We start from the raw sequence: 18,636 nt of genomic DNA on the forward strand, positions 1-18,636 counted from the left end.
AGCTCTTCTTATTTTATCTGTAAGCCGCCTTGAGTCCTGATCAGGGAAAAGGGTGATGCATATTAATAATATAATAATATATAATATATAATGTCAGTTTTGAGTGACAACTAAGTGGTGGTGATCTCCAGGAAGGGAGCAGGCATTTCCATTCCCCACCCCACCCCTGGCTGGATGCCAGCTCAGTCTAGGTTGGAGAACAAAAGGCCAAGAGGACTGTGAGTGTGAGAGAGTTTGGCTGATGCTGGAAGACAGAGAGGAATGTCTGGTCTGCTGAACCCAGAAGCTGTGGCTTGAGGCTTCTCTGAACACCTAACAAAACCTAACAAAGAAGCAAGATTTGCTGGGTGTTAATGCTGTGAGCCCCTCCAGACTGTGCTCAGGTTGTATATACGATGTGTAACTAAAACCATACATCCTAAAGACACCACAGTCTACATTTACCTTCATTCCAAGGAAACTGAACCCTGGGAAAGCCGAGGCACCCCTGGAGTGGAGATGCCAGGGACAAACCTGGGACCTTCTACTTGCAAAGCCTACCATTGTGTGATGGGAACTCCTCCAGAGAAGTTGCCATTGTTGCAGGCTGGGTGTTAACAAAGGATTTGAAAAGGCTGAAGACTCCTACTTTAAGGGTGGATGTATCCAGACAGGTGGGCTAAAAATAATGCTTGTGGTTCATTCCAGTTGTGATTAATTTAATTTCTCTTCACTAAACTCCCATTTTGATCCGATGACCTGAACTTGTTTTTAAGGTTCAAGTTCTGTAGATGTTTAAGATTCAGGTTTTGTTAATTAGATATTTAAGGTTCAGCATTCCAGCCAGTCAGCCACACCCTCCTCCTGTAAGGTAGGCAGGGGGAACCTGTGGCTCTCTAAAGGTAAAGGTACCCCTGCCCGTATGGGCCAGTCTTGACAGACTCTAGGGTTGTGCGCCCATCTCACTCAAGAGGCCGGGGGCCAGCGCTGTCCGGAGATACTTCCAGGTCACGTGGCCAGCGTGACACAAATGAGGAGCCACTGCAGAAAAGGCCCGGTTCTCATCTGCCACCTCCAGACCTCTCATGGAGGAGGCGCATGAAGAAGGGCCTCAGATGATGATCACAGGGTCTGAGTCAGTTCATATGGGGAGAGGAGGTCCTTCTTAGTACTACTTTAGAAGTACTTAATTGTACTTTGGTGCTGTTAACTTATTCTGTTAATGCTCAATAGGGCTTTTATTAAAAGGTAAAGGTAAAGGTACCCCTGCCCGTACAGGCCAGTCTTGACAGACTCTAGGGTTGTGCACCCATCTCACTCAAGAGGCCAGGGGCCAGCGCTGTCCGGAGACACTTCCGGGTCACGTGGCCAGCGTGACATCGCTGCTCTGGCGAGCCAGAGCCGCACACGGAAACGCCGTTTACCTTCCCGCTAGTAAGCGGTCCCTATTTATCTACTTGCACCCGGGGGTGCTTTCGAACTGCTAGGTTGGCAGGCGCTGGGACCGAGCAACGGGAGCGCACCCCGCCGCGGGGATTCGAACCGCCAACCTTTCGATCAGCAAGCCCTAGGCGCTGAGGCTTTAACCCACAGCGCCACCTGCTCTCTAGATGTTGCTGATTCCAGCTCCCAACAGCCCCAGCCAGGGCTGATGTGAATTTGTTGTTGTTTAGTCGTTTAGTCATGTCCAACTCTTCGTGACCCCATGGACCAGACCTTCCAGTGAGCACTCAGGGCTGATTTCCCTAAGAATGGATAGGTTTGATCTTCTTGCAGTCCGTGGGACTCTCAAGAGTCTCCTCCAGCACCACAATTCAAAAGCATCAATTCTTCGGCGATCAGCCTTCTTGATGGTCCAGCTCTCACTTCCATACATCACTACTGGGAAAACCATAGCTTTTACTATACAGATGCCCTATCCCAGGCCAAATCACTCTGTCCTCAGTTATTTGGGATTCCAATTCCCAACTGATACTAGCATCCTATGACTCCTGGAGACCACTGAGCATGCTGTTGCTGGACTGATTTTTGTTGTTTTGATGTCATAGCAAAGCTCAGGATGCCCCTGAGCAAGTTATACTTCCTCCTTGTTTCTGGTGGCTCCATTTGGTTTCCAGTTGTGTTGGCACTCAACTACCCAAGCTTGCTATTAGCGGGAGGGTGATGATGATAACACTGATTATACAGGCTTAGTATTTGGCATTGGTTCACTTGGATTCCCTGCACAGCAGTCACATCTCTGTGTTGATGATGAAGTGAAATTGCATTGCCTAAGTGCATCAGCATAAGCTCATGCAATGTAAAACTGCCATTCATCGCAGCAGCTCTTAAGATTTCCCTGTCAAGCATGTTGCAATGCAAGCACAGTCAGCCAAGCAGGAAGAACGCATTGGTGAATGGGATGTCAAAACAACCAGTTAATCTCAAATGTCAATGTTTATTTTGCAAGATAAAAAGACAGGAAGTCCAGTACAAACTCCCACTGATGGGAATTCCCAGGATAGCCATCAAAGAAAGTAATCTTATATTTGAACAATAGTATCAAAAAGTATAGGGACGCGGGTGGCGCTGTGGGTAAAAGCCTCAGCGCCTAGGGCTTGCCGATCGAAAGGTCGGCGGTTCGAAAATAGGGACTGCTTACTAGCGGGAAGGTAAACGGCGTTTCCGTGTGCGGCTCTGGCTTGCCAGATGCAGCTTGTCACACTGGCCACGTGACCCGGAAGTGTCTCCGGACAGCGCTGGCCCCCGGCCTCTTGAGTGAGATGGGCGCACAACCCTAGAGTCTGTCAAGACTGGCCCGTACGGGCAGGGGTACCTTTACCTTTATCAAAAAGTATGCTCTTAAAAATACAGAGCTAGAGAAAACACAGTGAAATAGACTGCAATCTAACTCGGGGTTAGGCACGCTTAACACTTGTACTTTTGTGTTCCTTTTTGTCCTCTTCAGTTAGACAAGACGTCAATGTATTGAAAGAAGCGTCCTTGTCTCCAAGAACTTCTCTTCTCTGCTCATTAACCATGTTGACCATGTTGGATTTTCTTGGTAGCTGGCCATTTACATGCATTTAGTTTAATAGTATTATGGTCAGTGCTTCCAATTGGCTCAACAACACTTACTGTATTTTTCTGTGTATAAGACGCCCCCATGTATAAGATGCCCCGTATTTTTTTGAACCCAAAATTATGAAATCAGTATTTTAAACAACAAACAGAACAACTTTGAGCTTTTTTTGGGGGGGGGGGGGAGGTCACCCAAAGGTGTTGAGCTTTTTGACTAAATTTCAACTAAAAATGAGACAAAGATTTGGACTATTTTTTTTTTAGCAAAAAACATTGTCTTAGACACGGAAAAATACGGTATATCTTGCACCAGATCCTGGATGCCACTTACCATTAGGTCCCGAGTTGCTGCCCCTCTGGTCAGTTTCATGACATCAGGCTACCAGGGTCTTTTCTCCGGGTGACCCCACATTCTATCACACCATGAGTAATTTTGTACAGCTTGATCACATACTACCTTACTCACCATCTAAAATAAAAAGCCCCCAAGGTTGTAATGGTACCTCATAGGGGATTTGCTCCAACCTTTTGACCATTTTGGCTGCCCCTTTCCACCATAGATTTGTACAAAGTCATTATGATACTGACAATTTTATTTCAGTCCCTTTCATAATGATCCCTGAAATTGACTTTGCCTTTTCCACAGCTGTTGCACATTGGGCCAACTGCAGTTGTTACCTTGATGTTGGCACTGTGATGGAGGCACTGTCTCAGCTGTGGCTCCTATCTTGCGAATGGACTGGGCTCCCTCCCAGTTTATATCCCCAGCTAGTTTCTCCCCGTCCCCATCCAGATGCTAATGCTTGGAATTCAATCAAGAAGTCCTTGTTAGATTAGCACAAGGAAGTGTTTCCCAACTAATGAGCTCACGTCAATTCTAGCGAGTAGGAGTTTAAAAATAGGGTGGATTTAGTTCAGCATTGTCCCCTGGAAATGGGGATTTTTGTCAGGGGAGAGGACAAGGTGGCTGATTAAACTCTGTTAAAAGTTTTCTTTTTTAACTGAAACTAGCTTTTAACTGGTTTTCTACCAAGCTGAATTAGTCAAGTCACAGACCACTGTATTCACAGCAGCTTTGATTGTAGCACAAGCATACATCACACAGCTGAATAGTAAGATGGGGCAGAATAACAGTCATTTTGAAACAAAAGTGTTAAAAATGCAATCCACATGTACACACATGCATGGAATGCAGTTTGCTCACTTTGCTACATCCTACAGAACAAGAGCCAAATGACAACAATAGAACTGGCACTCAGTGGTGTCAGGTTAATGTGGGCTACGGCACCAGCAGTATGTTTGATGCTATTGTGGCATTAAACTATGGTGACAGAAGACTTAAAAGATATCAGTTCTCAGGAAGCTTCCCATTTCATGAGATGGTTGTCAGCCTAAACTATCTACCAGCAAACAGTTCTACAGCTACTGCTCTTGTGCTGCTTGCTGGTTTGCCAAGGAAATCTGGTTGGCCACTATGAGAACAGGAACGCTGGACAAGATGAGCCATTGGCCTGATCCAGCAGGCTGTTCTCATGTTCTTGTACAAACAGATCAGCTCTCAGTAAAAAGAAGCATTCTGGGGCAAAAGGGCTCCTTTTTTTGTTTAATATGTGTGGCCCCTGGCAACATCTTCAGTGATGAGAGAATTGGGAATTGAGAATTGGGTGTGAGAGAATTGGGAATGTCTCTTTTAGGATGTTGCTTGCCATTCACAATTTTTATAAATGCTTGAATAAGTATTTTTTTTAAAATGTGCTGCCCGGTTAATCAGGGCTACTTTCTACCTAAACTTTTAAAAACCAGTACAGTGGTACCTCGGGGTTACATATGCTTCAGGTTACAGACTCTGCTAACCCAGAAATAGTACCTTGGGTTAAAAACTTTGCTTCAGGATAAGAACAGAAATCGTGCTTTGGCAGTGCGGCGGCAGCAGGAGGCCCCATTAGCTAAAGTGGTGCTTCAGGTTAAGAACAGTTTCAGGTTAAGAACGGACCTTCGGAACAAATTAAGTACTTAACCCGAGGTATCACTGTAATCTACATAAAAGGAGTAAGAATTTGCTCCATGGCAGCGCGTTGTGGCAGATCTCAATGTTCTAGAAGTAAAATGAAGCCCTGGTTTTAAGCCTCTATCCAGTGAAGTGTGTGCTCACATTTCTCCAACAGCACAATTAGGAGGAAGGCTGCTCATAAAGGCAGGAGACCAGAAAAAGGTCAGTGCATCTGAAATATTTGTTGGCTTCAGGGCATTAGGTTCACTCCCACTAAAAAGAGCATACCAAACCATTTCTGCAAACTTTTGTACAAGTTAAGCCACCACAATTATAGCTTTGGGTGTGTGAATGATGTAGTGTACATGGAATGCAGTACAGGTAGATCATCATGACTGCCATAGGGAGAAGCAAACCTGAAAAATATGGTACCTTAGGGAATACACCTTGACCTGTTAGGGAAAAGTTAGCAACTTTCTTAGTAACAGAGCAGGACCACAGACTTGTTCTGTACATCTGGAATGAGGAACAAGGGGCTCCAGGCAGCTTGGCCAACAGTAAGACATGATGGCAGCAGCAGTCCAGCAACACCTGAAGCACCACAACCAAAAAAACCTTTGGTAAGTGGAGAGTTCTGTAGCACATGCATACCTATGAGACTGCTTTGCACAACCTGATACCCTGCAGAGGTTTTGGGATTCCAACTCCCATCAGCTCCAGCCAGCATAGCCAATGGTCAGGAGATTATGGGAGTTGTAGTCCAGCAACATCTGGAAGGCCACAAGAAAGTGAGCTATGATGGCTAAGAGGATCCTCCATGTATGGAGGCGGTGTATCTCTGGGAACAAGCAACAGGCAATGATTGTCACCTTCATCTGCTGTGAGCTTCCTAGAAGCATCAGGCTGGCCACTGCTGGATACCGAAGGTTGGGCTAGATCAGGCAAGAGAACTTGGTGCCCTCCCATCAGCTCCAGCCAGCATGGCCAATAGTGGTCCAGCAACATCTAAAGGACCACAGGTTCCCCATCCTGGTGTTAACTGGAGATGCCATTGAAGACTGAACCCTGGTACCTTTGCATGCAACGCGGATGCACGGAGCTCCTTGACTTTTGAGGAATGTCATTTGCCAGTACAATTATCTGCTGTTACTGTCTGAGTAGATTTGCTACAAATTTGTTTTTAGCTTATGCATGCTTTTTGCACTGTCTTACTTTATGCTTGTTCATAGGTTTAAAGTACATCACAATTGGCTCTTTCTAAAGGGTTGTAAATACTGGTAAATTCTAGGGTGCCTTCCATATACTGTACATAGTTCCAAGGGTTTCCAAGGCTTGAAAACAATGGGCATTATTATTCCATACTTTCCTTATATTAGTGCTGCCTTTTCACACTTTTCTTCTGTGAGGGGAGGGGGTGGCTACCCTTTTATACTAGCAAAGCCTAACTGTTTGCACCATATGTTCTGGTAAAATACAGAACTAGAATACCATAGATTCCAGCGTATTAGGCGACTGGGCATATTAGATGACCCCCCCAAATTGGCAGCTGCAATTTGGGGGTTCGTCTTATAAGCCCAGTCGCCTAATCCGCTGGGCAGCTCCACGCTGGGAGAAAGCCACCCAGCGTGGAGCAGAGCCTGCCGCCAGCTGCTGCTGCTTTGGAGCTGCCGCCGCAGGGGGTGGGCTCCGCTCTGCGTCGCCCATACCCAGCGTATAAGACGACCCCTGACTTTTTAATCTCTTTTTCAGGGTTCTCAATTTGTGTAGATTCCCAGCTAATTACAATTTGGGGCATCCTTAGACATTATGTACATTGTTGATTGTATATACACAAGATAGAAGATTCCTTTAACCCATCCAGGGATTCCTCTTCACAGAAGAAAAGGACACAGGCCTACTTACCACTCATCTAAAAGTTTTAAATAAAATGTTTATTGGAGAAGTTACCTTGATGAACCAAAAAGCAACAACATTTAATCCTTAGGTTTTTTGTTTCTCTCTCTCTCTTTTTAAAAAAGCAATATTCTTTGCCTTCATGTCTTAGGTGAACTCAAAAGATGTTCTACAGAGCTTCTGCCAAGACAGTTCCACAAGGCATTCCAGCATGGATTACTCATATCTGCATCATTAAAATAGTCATCCATACACTCTCTGGCCACCCTCCTCTCTCAGAATTGCAGCCTCTTAAAGACATTGCTGGCACAGGGACCCATCTTCCTCTTCACTCTGCAGCATTGGAACCAGTATCTGGAAGTGAGAAGAAGGCAATTTAAAACAGGACACTGCTGTTAAAGACAACTCCAAGTCCAAAATGAGATCTCACAAATTTTATGAGCAGCTCTCCAACTTTTGTTAGCTCCACAAGGCTTCCGTGAATCCTGAATAAAACTAAGAGATTTGTGCCTAATTTTTCCATTACTCAATTATTTTCACTGATTTCATTCTAAATCTTACCCTAAGAGTTAGGCCATTGATCCATATATCTAAGAATTGTTGCATGTGCTTGGCACCTTTCCAGGTGTCTTGCCACTTGCAAAAAATTTCAGGGAGTCAGGCTGAGATGCCAAGAACTGAACCTGGGACATTCCTTATGCAAAGCATACACTTTACCACTGACCTAGAAACCCTTCCTGCTGAAGTTCTGGTGTAAGTTGTATGGGGAGCTGTATACAAACTTCATAAACCAGGTTTTTCATATGGATTGAGCCAGTTTTGAACAGAAGGCAGCTAGAGAGGAAACACTGCAATCAGTAACAGTGGCTCCCTCTAATTATCTCTAGGGCTGTTGAATGCACCCTTCTGAAACTCTTCAGTAGCTAACACTGCACCAGCAAGTTACAAAAATTGCATTTATGTGCCGAAGGAAGACAGATTTTTTTATATATATATAAAAAAGAAGGCACATAAGTCTGTAAGTAAGAAGATCCTTCAAGAGGCAATGCTCTTAAGATACAAGGGTGCCAACTTTTTAGTCAGCTCCTGCTTCACTGTCTTCAACACAGGGGAAGAGAAGCTTTCTGGGGTGGGGTGGGCAGCACATACCAGTAGTGGGTGGGGCCAGAAACACATGTAGGTGGAACAATGCATGGAACCTCCTCCTCTGTACAATATGTCACATTCCATCCATGCAGAAGTGGAGATATTTCTGCACCCATTTCTCCATCCAGGCAAGTAAGAGGCATTGTCACACTTCAAGGACATATTCCAGGCAGGCAAAAGTACCCGAGAAGGGCTTGGAGAATAGCTGCTGAGAGGTGTGGCTTAGGGAGAGTCCCAAGGGCTATATAGGGCCTGAGGTTTCCCACTCCTGCTTTAAAAAGAACATGGCAGACAGGGGTTTTCTCTCTCCCACACCTGGAGATGCTGGGACTGAACCTGGGACCTTCTGCATACAAAGCATATGCCCTACTCCAGGCACAGGCAATGTGTTGCCCTCCAGATATTTTGGACTATGGGTCCCATAATCCCTGACTATGGCCATGCTGGCTGGGGCTGGTGAGGGTTGGAGTCCAACACCACTTAGCAGGAACCATGTCGTCTACCCCTATTCTACTCTAGGGTCCTTCCTCTAAAAAATAAAGAGATTCTAACTCTTGAGGTACTGAATAAGGGGTTGCTTTAAACAGAAAGCTACCTTATACCAATTCAGACCATTGGTCCACCAAGCTGAGCATTGTCTATAGCAGGGATGGGGAGCCTATGGCTGTTGGACTCCCATCAGCCCCAAACAGCATGGCCACGAGGAGGGCCACAGGTTCCTGGTCTACACTGTATAGCAGAAGAATAGTTCTAAAGTTTCAGATGGGATATCCTCAGGCCTAACTGGAGGTGCTGTGGATTAGGATGCTGTCTGCTTAGGATCTTTTGTATTCAAAGCAGATGTTCTACTGCTAAGCTATGGCCTTTCCCCATAGAGACTCTAGAAATCCATTGCCCCAAGCCAGTTGACTTTCAGGCTTTCATAGGAAGCAACACATCCTTTATTTGCTGCAGTGCAGTGTAAACACTTAAAATTCTGCTTCCAAACAGGGTTAGACACACACAGCAATTACACAACAAATACCCATTGTGGCTAAAGGGCATTTCCCTAATGAAATGCTGAGGTGTTGTCTGTGGCCTGGCACTCTGACCATCAGCCAACCCCCTGCCCCACCTGCAGATACTTTTGCCACCTTCTTCTGGAGGGGAAAATCTAGAGCTGGATGGACTATTACACCAGCTGCCAGAGGTTATAGCTTGTACACTGCTTTGAGGTTTTCTACAGTCAAGCGGTACATAACTTGTATGAAATAAAAACTAGTGGGATATAAACATAATAGCAACAAAGATGCATTTGCCACTTTTTATCAGGTTAAAACCCAAACACATCCTTTCTTCATAAAATCCTGCCCTGGTAGAAAATCCCATTTTAATTGAGACTTACAGGGCAGGTGACAAAGGAACTCTCTCATTTGAAAAGCTCAATTCAAAAACCAGAATAGCCAGGTCTTATTTTATCTTGCATTCTAATGTAACACTTCTACTCAAAAATGACCCCAAAAGAAGCTTACATCAAAATAAAACTATTAAAGAGAGTCAAAATACAATCAAGAACCATCAGTAAAACAAAAACAACATGTGTGAAATAAGACGTTTAGAGGCTGAAATAACTGAAATTAAACCAAACATAGTCTCTGAATGGTTGGGAGAGTCAGGAAATTTTCATCATGCACTGTGCTACCAAGGAAAGGAAGCTTCATGACTGGGGTGGCACCACCACCAAACAATGGGTCAAATGTATTTTAGGCTACTTTAAGGGGAGGCAGAAGAAGCCTTTCAAATGCTTTGTGCAAAATTTTCTCATCAAAGACTCATGGGTTTGCCGACAGCTGTAAGTCTTGTGCAATTTTTTAAAAAAATCTATTGCTACTCTGCCACTTGATCTCAGCATCTTCACACACATCACATTCCAGAACTTACTTTTTCCATCACAGGCTACTATTTTCACTTTATCCACTTTCACAAGCTCAGTGACCTCTCTGAATTCAACATCATTCAGTACAAATGTCCAAACGTTGTCACAAAATCTGTATGTGTTCAGGGAGCCCTTCAGGAGCGAACAGGGGAAGGAAGAGAGAGAGAAAAGAACATCTAAGTAACTTCAAGAAAAACTTCTTTGGAATTGTTTCACTCATATTTTGTGCCACCCATGTGCCTCAGAGTAATTCTGAAGGGCGTGCTTCTTGTGCCACCTTGTGGTAGGCTTAAAGAAAGAAAAAGAAAAACACCCACACAGAATAAAGGAGAGAATTAGAACAGCCAAATGCCGGACTGAGAAGTACAATTAGATCCCCCTCCTTAAATGCACAGTCCAGCCCTTGGGCATATAGCAAAGCTAACCCAGTTATTTGAAATTTTGTATTACTGCTGCATGTCCTGCCACCAACATTTTAGAACTAATTTGTTATAATGATTTATATCCACCTTTCAGGACACGAAGTCCATGTGCTGGTTTCTTTTCATATCATATATTTCACCTTTTATAAATCCTTCCAAGATGGCTCACATGAAACACTAAACCACATTTTTAAAAAATCAGGAAAAAATAATGTCAACATATAGAAAAAATAACCAAGGTGCCTCCTCCAGTTTTGCACTGCATTGGAACATCAAAGTATATATTCTTCTGAGTCCACATTTTTGCTGATTCCTAACATTAATTGTAAAAAAAAACTTGGAAGATTTTCCATACCAACTTGCTTTAGAGGAAGAAGTTGGAGTCAAAAGAAGTTTGCACCCATTTTAAGTCAGCAAAAGTTACTGTAAATGGTAGAAGCCATTAGCTACTCTTCATTAGCATTTAGCTTTCTTACCCTGAAATTGACTCTGTTTCTGACCCGTTGTGCCAATGCAGAATTGATAGCTTTGTCAAATTGAAGTAGCACTTGAAGGGCAAGCTGGGGGGTGATCTGCTGAGACTAAAATGGAGAGGAAAAATAAAAACGTTCAGCTTTGAGGATAAATTACATTCAATATTGAACACAAGCTCATCTCTCCAAAATCTTAAGTTATAACAGTTCTGATTACATAGAAACATTGTAATCACAGCTATAAAATTCCTTTATTATTATTTCAATTTCTAGCCTGCCCTCCACCAAATCAATGATCCTAGGGTAGGACGCAATGGACAACATAGCAACAATAAAATCATACAACACTTTAAACAAAAATGTCAAACCACTATCTAAACAACACATTCCTAATAACAGAGCAGACTGACAATTAAATTAAATTTGTGGCTGTTCTCAGTTACACCAATCCAATTAAAAAGGCCTGAGCAAAAGTTATCAAAAAATTATGCTTTCACAATTCTAACAACAGATAGAAAATTCCCTTGTTAAATTCTAACCAGTACAGTCCCAACGATTTTCCATATTTACCTGAACACCAATACAAAAATTAGCTACCTCTTAACATATTTCAGTCAGGTCTGTGTGTGTCTTAGCATGGGTATTCTGCCCATCTTCAGTTTTTCCAGAATAGCAAATAAGCATTTGATTTCTGGCATGGAGTTTGCTAGATTGCAAGCCTTATGCTTCCAGTTTAAAAAGTTTAAACTTTAAATGTTAGGTTTGCACTGAAAAGTTAGAAGGACCATCTTCCTTTGTGGATTTCCTCTTACCATTACACTAATGTGTTTCATCTTTACTTATAAATCCACACATGATGCAAGGCTTGGAAGGGAGGGGGTAAAGAGCAAATAAACACTATGTTACATTTTATTCAGTCATATTTTGAATATCTGTTGTGGCTTGTACAAGCATCCCACCATTTACGTGTGTTCAAGTCATGTACAGTGGTACCTCGGGTTACATACACTTCAGGTTACATACGCTTCAGGTTATAGACTCCGCTAACCCAGAAATATTACCTCAGGTTAAGAACTTTGCTTCAGGATGAGAACAGAAATTGTGCTCCAGCGGCACAGCGGCAGCAAGAGGCCCATTAGCTTAAGCGGTGTTTGAGGTTAAGAACAGTTTCAGGTTAAGAACGGACCTCCAGAACGAATTAAGTACTTAACCCGAGGTACCACTGTACAGTGCCAGAAACCTGGAAGTGAGGGAGAGACCTGAAGAGCCTCAACAAAGCTCTGCTACACCTCTGGCTCATGAGGAGAGCATTCCGGGATCCTCAAGAGGATACTCCTTTTGGGCTCTGAGGAAAGTCTCCTTGTGAGGTGGAGGTGCAGCAGGGTGCTCCCCACTTATGCTCATTCCACTTATGTGTCCAGGGGGCCAGATCATAACCCTGGTGTAAATTCAGCACTGGGCTGTTCAGGCTTACAAGGGCATCAAAGTCTACAGACTACCTGTATGAGCTCATCTAGGCTCTCCTGAAGACTATTCCCCAGCGTGGTATTTCTATAGAGCTGGTAGGCCATGGCTCATGAGAAGGGCAAAAAACCGTTGTTGACCATCCACAGATCTGAAACTGCTGCAACTTTCACCAAAAGCCTAGGAAATCCAGCATAACAATTAATGACCTAGACAGGGAGCAAAAATAGTGTTAGGGATGTTAAAGACTAACAGTGGAGTCGAATTGGAAATACCAAAAGGTAGTACTGTGGCTTTTCTAATTTAAAAGCATACGAAGTAAGTAATTCTATTTCTTTTGCATACGTTTAGCACTTCAGTCACAGAGCTTCTTCTGCCTCAAAGAGGCCACTTGCTGCTGTTTGCTTTTAGCTGCATTCAGCTGCTTTGATATTATGCAGTGTAAAAACTGTATTACATAACTCTTTTTATGCTCTGTGCCCTACCCCAAGAGGCAGATAAAAGAAAAGGAATAATATTTTAATGTATATTTTTATTTTATTTATAATTTTATTTGTGGAACACCTTCTTGGGCATAGCTTTCTCAAGGAAACTCACACACTGTAAAAACCCAGTGGAGTTTCAAATGACAAAGGTGGGAGTTTGATCATTTTAAAAAAGGGGTGGCGAACCTAAAATTATTTGGATTTGGAAAATTAGGTGGAGGGCTGCAGAAACTTTAGCCAACCCTACGGTACTGGTCTTCAACTGATCCAAGGTGGGTCACAACAGGAGCAATTTCTGCTCGCCCCCTCCCAAGAGGTGGGCGGGGTTTGCGACACTGCACAGGCTTACCTGGCCAGGTGCCACCCACCTTCCTATAGGGTGGCCATCACCCTGCTCCCATCTCAGCAGGACAATGGGCTGCCAGCTGAGGGTGGGGTGAGGGCCAGGAAAAAGGCCGATGCCCTTTGGCCTAGAGTGAACTCACTTGGTTTCCTTCCAGATTCACCCACCCGACCCTCCCTAAAAAGATAACATGGTCTTCTTTTGCAGGCTAACCTCATGCTTTCTAGGTCAGCAGGTGCTGCTATGGTCGGAAGATGGTTGTGGTATTCAGAACTGGGAAGGAATTCCCCTGCATTGGCAGGTTTTGCCTTCCCCATAGCAATTCGTCACAACTTTGGTGGTTTTTAGGCCTTGGTCGGTATCCTATAGTCTATCTTCGAGATGGGGGGTGACATCCTCATGCACCCCCACCTGGCGGTGTTGCAATGCCCCATAAAGTGTGGATTACTGGAGTCACTGGCCCTAGAACAGCGGCAAGTAGGTCAAACTCCCGGCTTTGGTGAGGTGGAGGGTATGCTGTGTAAGTTCACGCTTTACAGTCTCTTCCCACTGACCTGCGCATCCTCAGCCCGTTGGGTTGAGAGGGATACCTTCCAAGGCCTAAGCCAAGGTTCCTACACCTAAAATTCAATAAAGTTGTGGCCTAATTTAAACCCATACATTACTCTCATGTCTCATTTCGGGGGTGGGGGGGTAGGCTTCGGGGACAGGGTTTAGCCCGTGGGCTTGCAAATGGATGATTTAGCTGAGATTCCTGAATTGCAGGTGGGGGACTAGATGACCCTCAGGGTCCCTTCTATGATTAAAAAATGGATCCCCAGATGCATATTTGGGTTAAAAGTTTGAAGGTACCTGCCCCAGGGGTTGCATGACAGTGGAAGGCTTCCTGCACACACAAACACGTGTACAGAACACCCACACCCCAAACCAGCCACCAACCACTTCAACTGATGCCTGCAGATTGCCTGGTGTGTGTGTGTGTGTGGGGGGTGCGCCACTGCCCACACCAGACACATCCAGCAATTGATCAGATCACCAGAGTTGGATGAGCAGGCAATATCCATCTCCCCAAAGACCCCAGCAACACCTGTCCTTTTCACAGTGCTGCTTTAAGAAAACTGCTAGCACATGCGCGAAGTTAAGTAGGGTCCATCCGGCATTGCTTTCAAATTGGATTGGGAACTGTGTGTTGAGATTCCTGCATTGCAGGGTCTGGGCTAGATGGCCCTCTATGATTCTTTGAGAGATTCCCACCTCTGCCAAAACAAGTGGAGACTGGGGCATGACGAGGAAGATTATTTGGGAGTTAACCACCCCTGTTTTAAAACCACAGAGCATCTAAATAATAATAATAATAATAATAATAATAATGTACAGTAAAACAACATTGTAATAGATTTTTTAAAAATATTGTTTTGGGGTTCAGTATCTTTTTAACTGTTACTTTTCACCCGTGTTTTGCTTTCTGTACAGTATTCTGTCTGTGCTGCTTTGACTTGGGTAAGGCGCCCGAGTCCCGGCCTGGGGAAAAGGCGGCATATAAAGAAACAGAACAAGAACAACATTTCCATAATAGAACTACAACGTTTCAAGAGCACGACTCTTCCCCACACGAAAGCCCTGGCAGAGCAGGGGCATTTTTACACCCCCCCCCCCCCTTTAACAACCAAGACTTCTTATGGGTGCTGCTGCTGCCGCCGCGGTTCTTGTTCTTCTCAAGCGCCGCCCCAGCGAAGGAGCAGCAGCGCTGCCTTCCGTGGCGGCGGAGGCCTCCGTTTCCCGGGACGCCGCCCCAACAGGGTCGCCCCTTTCCCGGCAGAAGGCGGTACCTGCAGGAGGAGGAGGAGGCCGCGTCGCCTCCCGCCCCTCACGGCCACCGACGCGGAAACAGCGCACGACTCTTCTCCCTCCGCTCCCTCAGGCTGCTCGGTCCGGAAGCGGAAGCTCCCGCTCCGGAAATCGAAAGAGGACGTCGCTCGACCACCATAGAGATTCCGCGTAGCTGGGCTTGGGCGTGTTCCGCGCATGCGTCTGCCGGGGCGGGGCGAGGGGGCGGAGTCGAAGAACCCCGTTTCCTTTTCGCCTCGTCCGCTTTTTGGTGGCGCCGCCGCCGCTTCCTGTCCGGTGGCGTTTGCTTCCGGGGCAGGGTCGTCCCTTGAGGAACATCTGTGGGGGGAGGGCGAGGAAAGGCGGGCCGGGACGGAGGGGGACTGGTGAGTATTGGGGCGGGAGGCTGGGGAGATATTATGGGATGGGGCGCCTGGAGGGGGTTTTAATGGGGGGGGGGGGCTAAGGGAACTTGACGCGCACAGAAGCTTCGGAGCAGGAAATGAGGGGGGGGGGCTCCCTCTGTCGCTTCACATTCAACCCTCCCCCCCCCCAATAATCTGGATACTTGTTGTCATTGCTTACGTATATCTGTTTATTCGTTGAAATACTTATAAAACTGGGAAGCGTGCAGGGTTGCCACCTTTGTTCTGGCAAAATACAGGACAGGGTGGGGCGGCTGGGGGCGGTCCCCCCCCCATCTGTTACTGAAGTGACTTCAGTCTGTTGCAGCCTCACAGGAAGCCCCTCTGGACTTCGTCAGGCAGGCACGCGCGCGCGCACACACGAAATTGTAAATCTGCCTGTGCTTGGCTAACCAGAGCTTAAATACATGACCTTTCCCACAACCTTTCCAACACGTGCACTTGGAGAGAGAGAAGACCTGAAATACAGGACAAAATTGTAACAATACAGGATGTAGCATTTTCCATTGGAATAGGTGTATTATACAGGACAGGTGGCAACCCTAGCATGCAGATGTAAGCTTTTGAACGGGAATCGAGGGGGGCAGCAAGAAGCCCTCCCCATGTTTTAACCAAGAGCACTGAGAAAATAAGTAGTAGATTGACAGACTAGGACCTGGGACACCAGGGTTCAAATCCCCTCTCAGTCATGAAGCTCACTGGGTGACCTTGGGGGACAGCCACACACTCTCAACCTCACCTCACCAGGTTTTTTTAGGGGGGCGCTATGTAAGCTACCTTGAGTTCCTTGGAGGAAAGGTGGGATAAAATTGTAACAACCTCCACTAATAATTATGGTTCGTATATTGGCTTGAATAGCTTTCACTGAAGTCCTAAGTGCATTTTATTTATTTAATTAATTTCTATACTGCCCTTCAGCTGAGGATCATAGAGCAGTTTACAATATAAAAACACAAAGATATGTAGCATAGCTAAAGGTAAAGGGACAAAAACAAAATACCCACCCACAGTTTGAAAAACCATAGATTATACTCTTATGTGTTCACATAGTCTGATCCTGTGCAAGCTTGCTTACCTGGAAGTAAGACCTGCTGAGCTGAATAGGGCCTGCTATTAAGCTTGTGTAAAACGAGCTCCTTGGGAGTTTAAGTGTGAACATGGGGCAGGACAGGGGTTGTATGCAATTCTGCTGCATAAAGAAAGGAATGGGATTTTGTGATCTTGATGAGAAATGGGGGGGGGGGGGGAACGGACCCTGCAGGTTAAGAAGGAAGGAACGAAAACCTGGCTTTTGCTGGAAATAATGTAGAAATAAAGGTAAAATTGAGGTCTCATGACTATGCAGTGAACTAGGTTTAGCAATGGTGGGAATTGTGGGATTAGTGATGTGTATTTTTCAGCATAGTTAATTGCCTTTTGAGCTTGTCCAGTGTCACAAGAAAGGATATATGTTGTTCAGTTATTGAGCCAAAGGGACTTGTTCTGCATATCTTGGCTTCTTAGGATGAGTTTCAATTTGAGTTTTGAAATTCTGCAATATTAAGAAAGGCATTTTATGTAATCTTGTACAAAAACTCAAGCTATAATAATTTATCAGTGTTAAATGTGACTGAACTTGATAGCCTTGTATGTGATAGCCTATGCAGTTATCTCAGTTCAGAGTGTCAAAATCCTATGGCTTATTATGAATAACCTCCAATGCTGTTGTGACTTTTTCGTGAAGAATTAAATGTGATCCTCAAAGGAAAACAATTCACACATCATATATTCAAAGTACATGAATAACTTGCTATTTCACCTCTATAGCTTTGTGTTTTTTGTTCCTGGAGGCTATTAAGTGAGTGTTTTATTAAGCAACAAGTTGTTGGGTTATGTTGTAAGGCACACAGCCAAAACACTGTCAACTGCAAGCAACATTGCTTGTGATGTGCTGGGTGGAGTTGAGCAATTACGAAATCTTCAGCTTGGCTTCCTAGTTGGCAGCTTTAACTGTTCTCCTAAGGGTGCATACAGTGGAAGACAGGAGTGCCTGGTGTGCTCTGGTCCATGGGGTTACAAAGAGTCAGACACGACTAAACAACAAAAGGGTGCATAACTTGCTAGAATTTTTTTCCTTCAAGGTTTGCAAAGCCAGGCAATGGACTTTATTGGGGATTCTCCTTGGGAGGTGGGTTGCCTTTTGTTTGCCTAGCCTACTGGTCAAGCCAACCTACCTTCCTCAGACTTATCCTGGCAACCCCTGCCCCCAAGGAGTGTGTCAGCTTCACTGCCGTTGCTTGAAGCTGCCCAAGTGCTTTATCATAACAGTATCCAAGGTAATTCCTCTGGAAAGGCTGGTGGGGAGGTAGGAGGCTGGTTGGCTGCTCGGAGACACTCAAATCACTCTGTGGCAGCAGAATCCAAATCTCTGGCAATAATTTGTGTGTGCATGTGGGGTGGGTTGGCTGACTTTGCCCAGGTGACCAAGGCTCTCTAGGTGCCATGGGAGGTGGTGGGATGCTAATCCTTCACACTTGCAGGGAAGTCTGGTCTTTTGTAAAAAGATGACACTGTACTGACCACAGCAGGTAGAACTGTTGAAGCTGCTCTTTCTACTGAAAGAGCATTTGGGATGTTGCCAGTGTAATGTGGGAGGTAAAAGGTAAAGGTACCCCTGCCCGTACGGGCCAGTCTTGACAGACTCTAGGGTTGTGCGCCCATCTCACTCAAGAGGCCGGGGGCCAGCGCTGTCCGGAGACACTTCCGGGTCACGTGGCCAGCGTGACATCGCTGCTCTGGCGAGTCAGAGCCGCACACGGAAACGCCGTTTACCTTCCCGCTAGTAAGCGGTCCCTATTTATCTACTTGCACCCGGGGGTGCTTTCGAACTGCTAGGTTGGCAGGCGCTGGGACCGAACAACGGGAGCACACCCCGCCGCGGGGATTCGAACCGCCGACCTTTCGATCGGCAAGCCCTAGGCGCGAGGCTTTTACGTTGCCAAATCATAATTATGTAAACCACAGACTTTACTAAATACCTCCATACTTCAGGACTGCTATTACTTAGTGACTTTCTTCCTTCATACGTAGTATGTCCTGGATAGTGGAGCTTACCATGAAAAGTGGAGAAAGTTTCAAAAAGTTGCATAAAGCCACTCTTAGGGAACTTTCACATAAAATACCTTATTTTTTGCTCTATAAGACTCACTTTTCCCCTCCTAAAAAGTAAGGGGAA

The 18,636-nt window shown here is 45.3% G+C and overlaps 2 protein-coding genes and 1 long non-coding RNA gene across 16 annotated transcripts in view; 2 read left to right on the forward strand and 1 right to left on the reverse strand.

The window, feature by feature from the left end:
* Window positions 1-323: 323 nt before the first annotated feature.
* On the forward strand, window positions 324-7,436 carry LOC144325469 (uncharacterized). The gene is made up of 2 exons (XR_013390627.1): window positions 324-653; window positions 7,074-7,436. It is a non-coding gene; the product is annotated as an uncharacterized LOC144325469 (long non-coding RNA).
* On the reverse strand, window positions 6,940-15,136 carry GTF2A2 (general transcription factor IIA subunit 2). 2 transcript variants are annotated; one of them, XM_028706737.2, is made up of 5 exons: window positions 15,000-15,136; window positions 12,378-12,551; window positions 10,882-10,986; window positions 9,989-10,115; window positions 6,940-7,276 (listed from the first exon to the last, which is right to left on the reverse strand). In XM_028706737.2, exons 2-5 carry the CDS (start codon window positions 12,447-12,449, stop codon window positions 7,251-7,253), a joined length of 330 nt encoding a protein of 109 aa, XP_028562570.1. In that variant the 5' UTR covers window positions 12,450-12,551; window positions 15,000-15,136; the 3' UTR covers window positions 6,940-7,250. The 2 variants fall into 2 exon arrangements, with proteins under 2 accessions (XP_028562570.1, XP_028562571.1); XM_028706738.2 differs by having other exon boundaries at window positions 12,378-12,522; window positions 15,000-15,121.
* A 104-nt stretch (window positions 15,137-15,240) lies between these two features.
* The window catches only part of BNIP2 (BCL2 interacting protein 2), a 76,135-nt gene continuing 72,739 nt past the window's right edge, over window positions 15,241-18,636 (forward strand). For 10 of the 13 annotated variants that reach the window (XR_013390626.1, XM_028706732.2, XM_028706727.2 and 7 more), the window contains exon 1: window positions 15,242-15,383. The gene's annotated coding sequence lies outside the window, so the exon portion shown is untranslated. Of the gene's footprint in view, window positions 15,384-18,636 lie in introns of all 13 variants that reach the window. The other 3 variants (XM_028706731.2, XM_077918809.1, XM_028706735.2) reach the window with 1 other exon arrangement.

Source organism: Podarcis muralis, chromosome 14 (assembly GCF_964188315.1).
Source record: "Podarcis muralis chromosome 14, rPodMur119.hap1.1, whole genome shotgun sequence".
NCBI lineage: Eukaryota > Metazoa > Chordata > Lepidosauria > Squamata > Lacertidae > Podarcis > Podarcis muralis.